The sequence below is a fragment of the Apostichopus japonicus genome, chromosome 17 (assembly GCF_037975245.1).
Source record: "Apostichopus japonicus isolate 1M-3 chromosome 17, ASM3797524v1, whole genome shotgun sequence".
In the NCBI taxonomy this organism is placed as follows: domain Eukaryota; kingdom Metazoa; phylum Echinodermata; class Holothuroidea; order Aspidochirotida; family Stichopodidae; genus Apostichopus; species Apostichopus japonicus.
In genome coordinates, this window is record NC_092577.1 from 13,159,882 (window position 1) to 13,176,675 (window position 16,794).

At 38.4% G+C, this 16,794-nt stretch overlaps 2 protein-coding genes and 1 long non-coding RNA gene across 3 annotated transcripts in view; 2 read left to right on the forward strand and 1 right to left on the reverse strand.

The window, feature by feature from the left end:
* The window catches only part of LOC139984949 (monocarboxylate transporter 12-like), a 256,740-nt gene that overhangs the window by 42,008 nt on the left and 197,938 nt on the right, over positions 1–16,794 (forward strand). The window lies entirely within an intron of this gene.
* The window catches only part of LOC139984953 (uncharacterized), a 104,540-nt gene continuing 93,602 nt past the window's right edge, over positions 5,857–16,794 (forward strand). Inside the window, exon 1 of the long non-coding RNA XR_011799239.1 lies at positions 5,857–6,057. This is a non-coding gene — a long non-coding RNA (uncharacterized lncRNA). The remainder of the gene's footprint in view (positions 6,058–16,794) is intronic.
* LOC139984454 (uncharacterized) overlaps positions 10,331–16,794 on the reverse strand; it is a 31,950-nt gene continuing 25,486 nt past the window's right edge. Inside the window, exons 12-17 of the mRNA XM_071998369.1 lie at positions 16,243–16,424; positions 13,361–13,444; positions 12,684–12,901; positions 11,198–11,335; positions 10,761–10,896; positions 10,331–10,543 (exon numbers count right to left, since the gene is read on the reverse strand). Of these exons, the coding sequence (XP_071854470.1) occupies positions 10,331–10,543; positions 10,761–10,896; positions 11,198–11,335; positions 12,684–12,901; positions 13,361–13,444; positions 16,243–16,424 (971 nt within the window). The remainder of the gene's footprint in view (positions 10,544–10,760; positions 10,897–11,197; positions 11,336–12,683; positions 12,902–13,360; positions 13,445–16,242; positions 16,425–16,794) is intronic.

Genomic DNA, 16,794 nt, shown 5'->3' on the forward strand with positions numbered 1-16,794 from the left:
GATCAGAGTGGTAAGTACTATACTCCTGACTAAAGAACCAACTTTGAAAACGTTTTTTTCGCCTTCAATGACTCGAGTAAGAGGGGTGTTTTGTGCAACTTTTAATATCAGGAAATAGTCATTTCCGGTATCTGAGAGGCACATGGCAAACATTTTTCTTGAATGTATTTTGTTAGTTCTCCACTCAAATAGTGTCATAGTTGTCCCTGAAAAATGCCGTGAAATAGCAACCCCCCCCTCTTCCCCACCCCCTTCCCACACACACCTACTTTTGAGCAATACTTCCACATTAGTCTGTGAATGTTTGGACGCTAGGGTTATTATGCGGTAAATTATATAATGAAATATAAAAGTACGTCACTCACCTCAAACACTATAGTCCTTTTTGCGCTAGGTCGCCGTCTCGTACGAACCCTACAGACAGGCTCCAATGAAAAATCCAAACACAAATCCAAATATCGAAATCCTAATCCATAAAAACAATGTTATTCGCCCGGAAGCGGGGGCAACACATATCCGATTTGATATGGAATAAAAATAGGGAAAAACAATAAAGGTTTTTCGTTCAAGCGTAAACTCGTCGTAAAATATGTAATCGTTGTCGAGTCGTTGAATATCGTAATCCAAGTCGTAGTCGTAAGTAGCTATATCTTCTTTCACTGTGTGAAAGATTTCGCTTATCGTTCGTCAGAAATAAAACTATCCATTGTATTATCAAAACCAATGTCTCTTGACCCAGTATGAGTCATGACATTGATGAAGTTATTATTGAGCGTAATTAATCTTCTGAAAATGAGGGCGCACTTCCGATTTAGTAAAAGTGAAGTCCTCTACATAGCCCCCTTCCAGATCACTCGCGAAAAAGAGTGATCGATAAGAAAACATAACGTAATATATAATACATGTATACACAGTTCTTCACCTATATCGCACTGGCCAATGAACCCGCCTACCTGATCGCGTAACGGTCTTTGGCTTGGGGTCAGGCTGTATGTGTCCGGTGGGCGTATCGTCCGAGTGGCGTGTCTTGGTTGAAAGTTCGTTGTTCTCGAAAGAGGACGTGGGCAAAGTATTCGGTTCGGTCGGTTCCACAAGTTCATCTTCTTCAGCATACGCGACCTTTAACCTGTCAATCAACACTGCGTCATGTTTGCAATTGATGTCCAATACAAATGTTTTGTCCCCCCTGGAAATGACACGGAAAGGCCCTCGGTACGGAGGTTGCAGTGGACGTTTCACTGAATCAACTCTGACCCAAAGGTGTGTGCAGGGCTGAAGATCATCGGACTGCTGCACAAGCCGTTGATTTGGCCTGGTATCGGTTCGTTTTAAATTGGCCATCTGTCGTTTCAGGCGGTCGACGAAAATTGTAGGATCAAGCTCGTTCACGTCAGGAACAGGAGATACCAGCTGACATGGCACGCGAAGAGTAGTACCGAAAACTAATTCCGCTGCAATGCACCCGAGGTCGGCTTTAAGCGTTGTACGTATGCCTAACAAAACAAGTGGCAAAACCTCGGCCCACTTGGAAGGATCTCGTTGAGCTTTGATGGATGATTTGAGATGCCTATGGAAGCGTTCCACAAGCCCGTTGGATATCAGGTGATACGCAGTTGTACGTATTCGTTTGCTGCCGAGAAGAGCGGTCAGTTGTTTGAACAGAGCAGATTCGAATTGAGCGCCTCTATCCGTCGTTATAGTCGATGGTACACCGAAAGTGGAAATCCATCTGGTGACAAATGCTTCAGCTACGGTCTGGGCAGTGATATCTGGAATACAGATTGCTTCCGGCCAACGAGTGAAGCGGTCGATAACGGTGAGGAGGTATTTGTATCCTCTTGACGGTGGGAGTGGGCCCACAATGTCCAAATGAATGTGTTCGAAACGAGCATCGGGGACAGCAAAAGTACCAAGTGGCGTCGTCGTGTGTCGGTGTACTTTGGCGCGTTGGCAGGACTCACATGATTTAGCCCAGGACCTGACGTCTTTGTTTATGTTGGGCCACACGAAACGGTCCGTGATAAGTTTCCGTGTTGCTCTGATTCCAGGATGCGACATGGAGTGAAGTGAATTAAAAATGTCTTTCCGAAACACCTTCGGTATAAACGGTCGAGGTGAACCGGTTAACATATCACACCATATCGTGCCAGGTGATGATGGGAGCGGAATATCCTGAAATTTCATGACAGGGGAGTCCTTCAATTCCTGAAGCTGAATGTCATGCTGTTGTTTTGCAGCGATTTGAGCAAAGTCGATTAGGGTAGATGAGGGCAAACCTTGACGGAATGCGTTAACGCCTAAACGAGACAGTGCGTCTGCGACGACATTGTCCTTTCCACTGACGTGGCGAATATCCGCCGTGAACTGGGAAACGAAATCCAGATGCCGTATCTCTCTCGGTGAGTAGCGGTCGGTACTAGTTTTTAACGCATATGTTATTGGTTTGTGGTCGGTGAGAATGAAGAATTGTCGTCCCTCTAGTATATGGCGGAAATGTTGTATTGCCGAGTATATTGCTAGTAGCTCACGACCAAACGCACTGTATCGCGATTCTGTCTCGCTTAGTTTTCGGGAGAGAAACGAGATTGGATGCCAAACTCCTTCAATATTTTGCTGTAACACGCCTCCTAAGGCTTTGTCCGAGGCGTCCACCATTAATGAAAGGGGTTTGGATGAGTCGGAATGCGTAAGGACAGTTGCGTTGGCGAGCGCTCGTTTGCTCTCCTCGAATGAGTCGGATGCCTCGTCATTCCAGTCAATCGGTGCTGACTTGGGCTTCTTTCCCGCTAATAGGTCTGTTAACGGGTGTAAAATACTGGAACATCCCTGGATGAATCTCCTATGAAAGTTGATAAGTCCAAGATATTCTCGAAGTTTGCGTAACGAATTTGGTTTCGGAAATTCGGCTATGGCTTGCACTTTCTCCGGGAGAGGTGATATTCCTTTGGAGCTCAATTTGCGTCCAAGAAATTCGAGCTCTGGAACACCGAACTGACACTTAGTTGGATTGATCACCACTCCGTAATCTGCGAGTCTGGCAAACAGCTGTTTAAGATGACGGGTATGTTCCTCTGGAGATTTGCTGGCCACGAGTACGTCATCAATGTAAGTGTAGCAAAATGGCAAACCGCGCGTTACCTCGTCTATGAAGCGTTGGAACGTCTGGGCGGCATTACGGAGTCCAAACGGCATTCGTTTAAATTCGAAGAGGCCGAATGGGGTTGTGATGGCCGTTTTTCAAATATCGGAGTCTTCCACCGGGATTTGATGGTAGGCTCGCACTAGATCAATTTTGGAATAAATTGATGTTCCCGACAGTGAAGTTGAAAAGTCGTGAATGTGTGGAATAGGGTAGCGGTCTGGAATGGTAACGTTGTTTAGGGCTCGATAATCGCCACATGGCCTCCAATCTCCGTTCTTTTTGGCCACCATGTGTAGAGGGGATGACCAATTACTGTTAGATTGTCGGACGATCCCAAGTTGCAGCATGTGGTCGAATTCTTGTCGAGCGATAGTTAGCTTGTTGGGCGGTAGACGACGTGTGCGAGAAAAAAACGGGTGCTCCGATCGTGTTAATATAGTGCGTTACCGAATGTTTCACCTGGGTTTCTCCAAAAGTTACCCGCAATATCTCTGGGAATTCCTTTAATAGAACATGATAAGGTGAATTGTTAGGTGTTGTGGCAAACATCGGACAAAGAGACGTTTCTTCGGTTGAGATGCCTTCAATAGTGAGATTGGTTAACCTGTCGATAAGTGTATTATTTCGAATATCGACAAGTAATCCAAAATATCGTAAGAAATCACAACCGAGAACAGCAGTTTCCACGTCGGCGATCACAAAGACCCACGGAAAGTTCATACGCAAACCAATATCGAGTGTTAGTGACTTGTGCCCGAAAGTGTCTATTTTGGTCCGATTTGGCCCTTGAAGATATGGCCCCTTTCCACGATTATATAGATCACAACGTACGGGGGATACCACACTGACCGCTGCACCTGAATCAATGAGAAAACGTTTCGTGGTGGTTCTGTCACGAATGTAAAACAGGCGGCTTCGATTTTGGCCAACGCTCGCCACCGTTACGCGCTGGCCTGTTCGTTTTCCGACTTTAAATTGCTTGGATACTTGCATGGCGCTCTACATTTCCTGGCCTTATCACCAAATGATTGATGATGCCAACAAATATAACTGTCGATGTTGCTGGTATTATTTGACTGGGAACTGAATCTTTGTCGGCTTCGAGATCGGCTTCGACTGCGCTCCCTGACCTCTGACTTTAGTGAAGCAATTTGGGCAGTGAGTTCACGGACTTGTTCACTTAGTTGTTGCACTTCTGATTTTTGTGCCTGGGCCTGGGGTGTTTGTATGGCAGCGATGGGAGGATATGCAGGAGTTACTTCCATGATTTTATCCGCTAACTCGGCTACGGTTTCGATAGGTGTGGTGTCGCTCATTGACGCCAGAATTAGTTGGGCGCTCGATGGAAGTCGCTGAACAAAAAGTTATTTCAAAATGTTCGCATCAAGGGTGTTTGTACCTAGCAGCTGACGAATTTTGCGCAACAGTTGCGTGGGTTTTCGATCCCCCAATTCTTCCGAAATTAACAACTGGTGGAGCCGTTTTTGCTCCAAAGCCGTTGTTCGCTTAATCAACTCCTCCTTCAGTTTTTGATAGGGTCGGTCGCTTGGCTTACTTATGAGCAAGTCGCGTACTTCCTGAGCTATTTCCGGTTGTAGGGACGATATCACGTAGGAATATTTTGTATCCTCGTTAGTAACTCTCCTTGTTACGAATTGCGCCTCGACCTGGGCAAACCAGATAATTGGGTCATTGGGCCAGTACGGAGTTAATTTAATACTAACTGTGGATAGCGATTGTTGTGTTTCGTGTGAATTTTCTGGATCCATGATGTACAGTATAATATTATTCCAATGAGAAAAACAGTAGTAAAAAGTTATGCGATTTTTAGTACATTGGAAGTATTCAAGGCAACCTAGCTGAATCACGTCGGGGTCACCACTTTAGACGCTAGGGTTATTAGGCGGTAAATTGTATAATGAAATATAAAAGTACGTCACTAACCTCAAACACTATAGTCCTTTTTGCGCTAGGTCGCCGTCTCGTACGAACCCTACAGACAGGCTCCAATGAAAAATCCAAACACAAATCCAAATATCGAAATCCTAATCCATAACAAGAGCCTAAGGGCACTGCGGTTCCTTGCATAGGGGTATATGACAATACACATAATATTATCAAGCAAGATTGGGCTCAAATAGTCCAAGTAATTGTGGTCCTACATGTACCCATAAAGTAACCAACACTATAGCCAACACTTTTATGATCACAAATTGTGATTGGATTTTTGATCGAAAGGCACTTTTGAGATCTGAATATGGCGTCGAAAATGTAAGAAATATATGGTCACCTACAAGCGGGTCAACAGATATGATAACATTAGTGACCTCAAATCACATCACCGTTAAGTTTGAAAATGTTCCACCACCCCATTCACAACTTGTCCCAAAATATCAACTATGTCACACCTTGGCATTGGGAGTTAATTGCATTATATGTCTAAAAATTAACTTTGAACTTGTATACATACATAACTTCACACTCAAAGGTCACCCGGGGGTCAACCCATTTGACATTTTTGATCGGTGAGACCTAACTAGAGCATCAAAACTATAAAAATTAAAACATATTTTATTTGCCCATTTCCCCCCCCCCCAAAAAAAAAAAAATTTTTAACGTTAATTGACTTTTGGTGACCTCGGATAACATGACCATTAAGTTTGAAAATATTCCCCTTTACCATTTGCAACTTGGCCCAAAATATCAACCGTGTCACACCTTGGAACTGGGAGTTATTGTACTAAATGTCTGAAAATTAATTTTGACCTTGTATAACTTCACACACAAAGCTCACCTGGGTGTCAACCCATTGACATTTTTGATCGGAAGGTACCTTTGATATCCAAATCTAGCATCAAAACCAAACATTTTCTTTTTCGCCCGTTTCCTTCCAAAATAAGCACATTTTTTCTAATGTGACCTTTGACCTTTTGACCTTGGTTTCAGATGTAGTTTGATCTCCTGATTCAAAAAAACATCACGACAAGTCTGTACAGCCATCCTAACTCCGACAGAAAAACTTTGACCCCATATAACTTCGCACATGAAGGTCACACGGGGTCAACCTATTGACATTTATGATCAGAAGGTACCTTTGACATCTGAAAATAGCATCGAAACTGTAAAAATCCCCAAAACACTTATAGGGCACCAGAGGTCAAATTGAGGTCAAGGGTCACCCAGATGCGGATCGACAATTGGATTACATTGAAGCAACTCCCAACCCTAACAGACAATTCGTTCTCAAGTTATCGCAAAAATACTAGTTTTTTAACATTAATTGACCTTTGGTGACCTCAGATCACATGCATGTTAAATTTCAAAATGTTCCCCTAACCAGTTCACAACTTGTCCCAAAATATCAACCTTGTCACACATTGGCACTGGGAGTTATTGCAGTTTTAATATTTTCGTTTTTTGGACCATAACTGACCTTTGGTGACCTTTGTGGGCACCAAAAACAATAGGGCACACCTTCTCTATATGGCGGATCTGTAGTCCAAGTTTGGCCTCAATCCAACTTTCCCTTATTGAGATAGAGCGTACCCAAGCAAGTGTCACAGATGCACACACACACGCACACACCCACACACACACACACTCTCCGCCTGCATGAATGCATAGGTTACGATTATCATCGAAACCAAAAACGAAACTTGATAAAGAAACATCACGTGGTAGGTAAATAACCCATAGTAAGTACATTATCCCTATTGTTTGCGGTTGAGGTCAAAGTTCATCTGAGGTCAACAGATGTCAAAATTGAAAACACTTTACATTGGTAAGGCAAACTTCAGTTGAGCTAATACTTGGTGTGTGTGCAGTGTGTGTTCACAATAGTTAATCGATATGCTCACTTCAAGGTCATCTGAGGCGGAGAGAGATCAAACTATGAACACTTCGTCATTTCAATAGCCTGATAAGGGAAACTTCCATTGAGCTCATACTTGGTACGTGTGTGTTCACCATGGTTAGTACAACATCCACCTTGTTAAGGTCCAAGCTCAAGCCAGGGCAACAGAGGTCGAAGGTCGTGTCATGTCAACAGAGGTCTTAAAAAGAAGAAGTCGAATTAGGCTCATGTTTTTTCTGCTAAAGGCAAGGAATCACAAAGCCCTTGGCTTTCTTCTTTAAATATATGACATCATCGTGTATCAGTAGATACCCAAAATGACCACCCTTTGACCGAGTAAAGATTCAATGTAACATTCTGCTACAGTCGAACTGGATTTCAGTCACGGTGATCTGGATAACCTATTCTGATTAAACAGTGGGGTTGAGATTGTGTTCATAGGCAGATCCATCGGGGATGAGGGGAAGGAGGGGGGGGGGAAGGCTGTCACCCATGTTTTTCCTAATTATATTTATGGGTCCCAATTTGCGTTGCAATTTCATTGTGTCCCGTTAATTGTTGAGGTACCAACGAGATTTATTTATTGATAACAGGAAACACGTTGAAGAAACACTTTAGGCCAATCCGAGACCGCCGTTTCTCCTGATCTTGAACAGGTGTAACAATTTTTTTGTGATAAATTGCTCGAAATCTAAATTCGTCATTATGCGGTTATACATCTAATGGCTTTCCACTATCGTCAGGAACTCAGATGGAAGGCGGTTTGGTTAGTGGTGAAAGCAAGAAAGCAAGCAAAATAAGGCAATACAAGAGAGGTATAGATCTCTACACTGGCAATTACCGACTATGTCATGGAAACTTCTGCAAAATAAAAGATGGTAAGTCCTTCATTTGATAAACATCGAGATGAAGTGCGTTGAGTACGATTACACAGTAATTACACTACGATGGTAAATATTGTACTCGAATACGACTATGAATCCATCATGATGTCTGATACGATTACATTGCAACGTTGGAAGTTTACGGGGTACGAGTATGGACTCACTATAAATGTCACAGAGTAAGCGAAATGCATTTTGGTAATATCTGGTTTATCACTCGCTTTAGGAGGCAAAGGTGAAAGTTGATTGTAACAATAGACAAGAACATCTCCTTTTCCAATAAAAGGAATTTTGTAAAAGAGGAGATAAATGGGCTCGGAACAAATCCAAGTATGACACCAAACAATGCTTTACTTTAAATGTAATTCATTTAGCACATGAAAGGAAGAAGAACTTTCTTTTCCTCACAAATAAGATAAACATTGAGAAGGAATTGCACTGAGTGTTATGACGTATCAATCTATATTTGTATCATATTATGGCCTTTAACCAGTTCCAGTTGGAATATGACATAAACAAGAGAACGAAGTTACACAAATGACTTGCCATCAGCAAAGAACTTAAATGATTATTTATTTACATAAAATGATGAAAGTACTTTGTATCAAAATTTGAGAGATGACCCTTGAAAAATGTGCTCATCAACTAAAGGTTTTTACGTCACGCAAGACCACCAGTTGCGTTTGTCAGCTGCAGAAACAGATGCAACTGGGAACAGTCAGACTTTTATCACCAGCAGCAAGACGTGTACAAGTCATTACAAAATCGTCAGGAACGATCCGGTGTTGAATGTCATCCAAAAGTGGTCAGATTTTGTTTATATGAAGTTGAAAGAACATTTTTCGTTGGCGTTATTAGAATTGATAAATCTCTGGATTCAATTTAACACTCAGGCAAACACCGATGAGCCTTCTGGTTCTAAAAAAGCTTACCGGACATGCTGCATAAGTTAATGCTGCAGATTTTGAAACCCGCAATATTAATATAAAAACAGAATTAAATCTCTCAAATGTTTGGTGTTTTTTTTTTCTGTGAGTATACATGACAAAGCAGGACTAAAGGTTTGCCTATTGTCAACCTTTTAAAAAATAATCATTGGGTATATGCTAGAAAGGACCATGCATGCCTACGTTTAGCACAAATATATATATATATATATATATATATATATATATATATATATATATATATCAAATTATATATAATCTAAAAGAGGCTACTATCCTTCAGTTACAAAAAAATATTATTGGAATAAACTTAAGGGAAGACAGTTTCGTTTCCTAATCCCGATGACCAAATGAGACAATAACACCATTATTTATATTATTATATATATATATATGTATATATATATATATATATATATATATATATATATATATATATACATATACATTTCATACATATCAAATTATATATAATCTAAAAGAGGCTACTATCCTTCAGTTACAAAAAAATATTATTGGAATAAACTTAAGGGAAGACAGTTTCGTTTCCTAATCCCGATGACCAAATGAGACAATAACACCATTATTTACAGCTCAAGAAGTTAAAAGGGATTAGAAAACTCCTGTGTGTAGGCCTAATTACAGACATAATTTATAACCTAAATATGCCTACGAATGCACCATTTCGCGTCTAAAAATGTAATTTGTTTATCTTGGTGGGGGGCAATCTCGATCCCCTTCTTGGATGTTGCCTTCAACAACCTCACGACCATACTCCCTCCTATTTATTAATTTTATTAATAATGTACAGAATAATTTACAGGATACATGTATATATATATATATATATATATATATATATATATATATATATATATATATATTTATTTATATATATATATATATAGTGGAATTTTTCTGGTGTGTAATTCTTTATTGATTTACTATATATCTGTCATACCACTTGCTACACATTCAATTCTTATTTACGGCTTGGCTTGCCTATAAAGAGTGGTTATTCTGTGTAAAATTGTCAGATTCAAAGCGCCAGGGGTGCACTCTGTACAATCATAACACTTGGGTAATACGCCCTTAATGACAGTTATTCAAAAGCCAATTTATACGCTTTAACACACCAGTAGAATCATTGTGGTCGAGTGGTACAGACTTCGGTTCGTGACACAAAGATCCGGGGTTCGATTCCCTCCTTCGTCTGATGAGTCCCAAAAGGACGAAACCGGTCGTGAAGTGGAATTTTTCTGGTGTGCTATTCTTTATTGATATATATTGATATATATATATATATATATATATTGATATATATATATATATATATATATATATATATATATATATATATATATATAAATATATACATGTATAACATACATACACACACACAGATACATAAATTCATTAACTTCTTCTATACTCTTACAAATGTGTGTAATTACCACCACCTGCCTCTGAAGGTCGGAAAAAGAATTTAAAAACTTAAACAATTTCAAATCTGTCCCATACTCTCATCTGTTTTGTCTTCTCTGGATTGAAGAGAACGTCCCTCTTCGTCTTCTTGAAGAACAGCTAGCAGTTCAGTTACATCCACCTCTCCTCCATCCTCATCGATGGGATGTAGCTCCCGGGGCTGTCTTAGCTGAGGATTGGTACTTCCGGAGGAAGTTAACATCCGTCCATGTGAGTTTTCTCCATCAGGTTCCTTTGCAACAAAAATTATTAAACGTACATTGTAATAGTAAAGTATCCAGAGGAGACTTGACACGGGATGGTAAGGTCAGTAAAGTCTCAGTGAGATTCCGGAAAAGCATACAATTTTGTAACAAATAAATCAATCAATTTAAAAGAATCAAGGAATGTCCTTTTTCGTGAAACTATAGAGATGCAAAAATGTTGCAACAAGACTTAAGAAAACTTACAGCCATCTCGTCATCCACTGAAAACTGAATGTAATCACATCTTTTAGCCAACAATTCTCCAAGTTCTTCAGAAAGGTCGACGAATTTTGGTCTGTCCGCTGGGTCCTCTTGCCAACATCTGAGCATCAACTGATAGCTAAAAACAGTAAGAAAATCAACAAGCAGGTCGATATCACCCACCAAATATGTTGTTTATTGTAAATTTTGTAATAAAGTACAGGTAATTAATAATATTAGTAAATAACAATACAAGCACAAATATATATATATATATATATATATATATATAGATAGATAGATAGATATAGATAGATATATATAGATACCTTTGCAGACTGACAATGGATCTATACATTGAAGGAAACTCCCGTTTGGAAGTTTCGAATGTCTGCACATGTGTTGATTGGAAACTTCAGATCACACAGAACTATACTCACATGTCATCTGGACAATGCTCCGCTTTCTCCATACGATAGCCTTCTCGTAACTTATTCACCAGAAATCGCAGTGCCATGCCAGGATATGGCGATCCACCCAATGTAAATATTTCATGTAATACAACGCCGAATGACCACCTAAGAAGTAAAATGAGACAGAATACTTGCACGGCGTTCGTATATTTCTTTCGCCAGATTGAACGTCAAGTTACCTTCATGAAAAAGTATCTTATTGACCACACCTATACAGAAGATTTCCCAAAAATTTCTTTTTATCCCAGAATACCTATATTTTTGCACCCTATAGTACATTTTTCATCGAAAATAATAATGTCACTCCCTGTGTTGTATGTTAAGTACAAGACCCAATATTTTACTCTTTATCGAAATTTACAGAAAAGACGTAGAAAATAACTCAAGCAATTCATGTTGTAAAGATTAAAGCTGCCATTCACATCGACATATTGAATGATATGATTACTGTAATATACATATACAATTCAAAGAGTAAAGAAAATTAATTTCAAATTAATTTCTCATATTATTGTACAGAAGAAAAAATAACACACAGTACAGTATGAAATAGCATAATATGACGTACACTTAAAACAGAAGTATTGCCAACTGGTTAGTATCCATAAAAAACTTCAATTCAACAAAGGTATTGATAGATTATAGACGAGAAAGATATAGGGGAGAAATAAACTAAAGTGTGGGAGAGAAATGGGAAAGAGAAATAAGAGGAGATAGATATAGAGATGATCGACCAACCCATTAAACAAGAAAGATCAGATTAACAGATGATGACAGGGGTTTAAATGTCAATTCTGTTCAGATTTGTTGTTGTTCTGTTCAGATTTGTTGTTCAGATTGTTGTTGTTGATATTCTTACCTTTTCATTCAACTTCTCTGTGTTTTGTTTATACTACTATTTTACTGTATTCTGAATGTATCTTTATAACTTTAATTTTTTTGTGTTTTGCTGCAGGGCGACAAATTTCCATATCTTATGGACGAAATAAATATCTATCTATCTATCTATCTTTAGCTTGAAAAAACATGAAAAGAAACATATAGAGAAAGAAAAAGGTTTTAGTTTCTAGTGGTACTATGACGTCATCTCAGATTTACCAAATTACAACTCCTCTGTGATATCTCCCTAACGAAACAAGATTTCTGTCAGCTGTTTGGGGAAAGCTGTTTTTCACAAAGATCTCTCTCACATTAGCAAAACAATAATGGTTGTTGTGTTTGTGTCTTTTATTAATTTTACCAAAATACCAAAAGTTCAGATGATCGTGTACACTAGCGGCAAAGAAATTGCTGTCTGAAATTAACTTTGCGTCACGATTTATTGTAAATTTTCCTGGATCTTTAATATATAAACCACCAATATACGTATATACTACCCAAACAATTTCTTAGACCGGAGCAATAAACTAAACTGTGAAGTAATCAAGCGAAATGTATACATTGCGATACTTACACATCGCTTTTCGAAGAACATATCCCACTGAAAATAGTTTCTAGGCTACACCATTTAACAGGTATTTTCTTGTCTGCAGTTTCCTGCCTCTTATATCCTCTCTTGTAGATGTCATCGGACATGCCAAAGTCAGATATTTTAACTTTTAAACCATCACCGACTAGCACATTTCGAGCTGCAAGGTCTCCATGATAACATTTTGCATTTTCCATGTAGGCCTTTCGATAAAAAATAAAGTAATTTTTAATATATATGTTGTGTTTGATTTATGGATCTTACAAAGTCAGCCTATACAGTTATTGGAACGTTCACGGTTTCACATCTCGGTAATCTCTCGAACAGGGACACTGAAACAATAGCTACGCCACTGATAAAGTAAATATTTGCAAAGTTGAAGACTTTTGGAGTCTAACCAATTTGTAGACGACATATGTAGTCAACGGGATTAAAAGACCGAAGTGTGTATCTGGCTGGGGCTGAATATATTAACTTTAACCCTTGAAATGATTATATCGGACCATTTATACACTTACGAACTCACAGGCTCATTTCTAGCTGTGGCGAGAATCACCAATTTATATAATAACCAATGCTGATTGTGATGCAGACATCGCATCCTAACATTCAATGTTATATGGTTAGGCCTACTATAACATCAAGGGTGTTTGAAAGCTCACCATTCCATTTGTGATATCGCGAGCCACAATGATCTGTTTTTCTTCCCCTAAAGAGTATATCGGATCGATGGCTGAACTGCCTTCCTGGTGAAAGAATAAGGTGCAGTGAAGATAGTTATTAGATGAAGTCGAATATGTTTATTGATCAAACAATGTAACATTCGTACATTTATAAACACAGCGTATTTCTAGCAATGCATATCTCAAGCTTGTAATCAGGGGGCGGATCCAGGATTTAAGAAAAAGAGGGTGTGTGGCCGTGTGGTCGTTGATGCCGATTCCCACGTGATCTACGAGTGTGAAGGATTCCTTTAAGGCTAAATTAAATCTTCAATTAGGTCGACACGCACGATTGTGCTAATAACTACCTATAATATTGGGTCATTCCATATTAAATCACCAAATTTTGGAGTATGTTGTAGTTCGACATCTTTTAAAAAATTCCCAAGTTGATTGTATGATTGGAACACCATGAAATTGGCATACTCTGAAAATTTCAGTTGCATTGCTTCACAATTGGCCGATTTCTCATACTTTGAAATTCCGCAATTTGTCGCCACCTTAACATTTTGGCTTTTTCTTGACTTTTGAGGTCTCATTTCTCGGCAATTAAACATCCTACTACCTTTTTATTACTGCTGCCTATAGAATCTATCCCATGAAACAGGAATATTAAAAATTAGGCTCCAAAACATTGTCTTGTGGAGGTGTTTTAGTGATAAATTGCCCCTAAACCATTGCTTCAGGGTACTTGATTCTTTCCGAGGTTATTATGTCTAGTACAAAAAATTCAAAATAATGATTACAATGCTTTCCTATAATATATTTGCAAGTTGTGCAACTCTAAAGTTGCTATTTCATGCTGCAATTCAGCATCAGGAAGGGGTTTTGATGCCAATTTTTTACCAAAGTAACCATGTTAGAGCTGTCAGGGTTTTATACTTTAATTATAAGTATAAAGTCCTTACACCTAAACAAATTTCAGGGTTCCAGCCTTTCTCAATATTAATTTACGAAGTTGTTAAGTTGCTCCGATTTACAAAAGAGGTCGTCTTTGACAGCCAATAACTCAAAACGCGTCATGTTGAAAAAATCTGATTATTTTTTTGGGAAGAGATATAGTACCACCCTGTTTGTACAAAATATTTCAGGAGGGTACTTCGCCTTATTTTGAAATTAAAAATCCTCAAAGTTTGGGATTTTCACCAAAAAAAAAAAACGTTTTGCCTATTTTGATGTTCCACATGTTTGAGCCTGGGTATTGTACTTCAAGGTCATTCAATTCAATACTGTGCAGTTTTTAATGTCATATGAACAAATACTATTTGGTTTAATTCATTTAATTAAAAGACTTTACTCTAAAATGAATTTCAACCAGTACATACATGTAAAGTGTGTACAGTACATACGTTGTACTGGGTATACATGTACAGTGTGTATTAGTGTTAGGTGTAAACATAGTCTTCTGGCACTCATTGTCCTTATCCAAATGGATTCCCACCAAACATGAGAGTAGCCAAGCCATTTTCACAATATTACAGAAAAGTATTAGCACATAAATTAATTTATAGTACTTTAGTATCCTCTAAGGGTAAAAGTACATCCATCGTAGAGACTGCTTGAGACATTACTACAATAGCATTGTATTTTGAGTTGTATGCAAGTCCAACAGTTTCTTTTGAAAGATGAATCTGGAGCTTTTGTGTTGCTGGTCCTTCCTGTTTTCTATGCCTAACAATTTGAACTGTTAGTTAATGTGAATACCTTTATATTTACACTTACTGTATTGATTACTGTACCCACTTATAAAATCCTTGTCAGCAATCAAAGCATGTCTCCTCAAGTGAGCATGGAGAAAATAAATATTTTCAATGTTGGGTTGTCCATTATGTGGTTTATACACAACTTTGTGAAAGTATTTTTTTTGTATACTGTACTTTATCCATTTGGATAAGGAAAATGAGTAAAAATTGGCATCAAAATTCATTCCTCATGCTAAATCGCAGCATGAAATAGCAACTTTAGAGTTGCACAACTTGCAAATATATTATAGGAAAGCATTGTAATCATTATTGTGTATTTTTTGTACTAGACATAATAACCTCTGAAAGAATCAAGTACCCTGAGGCAATGGTTTAGGAGCAATTTGTCACTAAAAATAGCACATTTTTTATTGAAAAATACAAAAATTGAATATTTGGACACTTTTAACTCCACAAGACAATGTTTTTGTAGCCCAATGTTTATATTCCTGTTCTATGGGACAGACTTTATAAGCATCTGTAATAAAAAGGTAATAGGATGTTTAATTGCTGAAAAATGAGATCTCAAAAGTCAAGAAAATGACAAATTACGTTGTGTGATAAATGGGCCAATTGTGAAGCAATACAACTGAAATTTTCAAAGTATGCTTATTTCATGGTGTTCCAATCATACCAAACATTTGGGAATATTTGGGAAGGGTGCAGCAACAGCCATCCGTGATTTGACACGGAATTACCATATTATGTTTGGGTTGAACGGGGGGAGGGTAGGGGGGTTGGGAGGGTTGGGTTTGGTGAACACAATCACACCCCAATTGCATCTGCACCTGGTAACCGCAATATTTAAATAGGGAATATATACCGTCAACGGTACACAAAGTATAAAATGAATGAACTCAAATTTATTTTTCACGTAATCACTGGTTTACTTTTAGCCAATTAAGATTGGTTCCTTAAATTATCAGATAAAATCGCATACATATACGTTACAGAGCAGTTCCATATTATCGCATACAGCTTACAGCTCTAGATGCGTAATTCATTACTGCCATATCATTGCATTCCCATAAAACGTTGCTGCTGTGTGGTAGGAAGAGGAACAAGTGGCATAGTCTTTACCTCTCGGCACTTCCTCAAGAAGTTGAGTAAATCTCCAAATTGCATATATTCAGTGATCAGGTAAAAAGGTTCTCTCCTTGAACAGCAGGCAACAAGGGACATGATATTTCTGTGTTCTCCAAGTGAGGAGAGTAACTTCATTTCATCTAAGAGGTCTTCATTAGCCTCGGCGAAAGCGCCGACTGTGAAGAAGTGTAAAAAAACGTACTATAAACGAATGCAATTACAACATCTTTGGACATGAAATGCAAAATACAGGGAATATTCTTTCCATTCTTTCAAACTTAGTTCGACATGGTTCTAAATCGAATTGTATCCCAAAGGGATACATTGGGACGGAAGCAAAGTAAAGAGCTATTTATATGATCAGCAATCCCATATGAATAAAGCCTGTGAATTTCCAAAATAACAGTTGGAGAATAATTTCCTCCGAGAAATAATGTAATGTTAATTCATAAATAGAAAACTAATTTGGTCAAATTATCAACAAATTTGTCATTGCAGAGAATTTTTGAGACGAACAGCACGATCTGACATTGGCCTAGCAGGAAA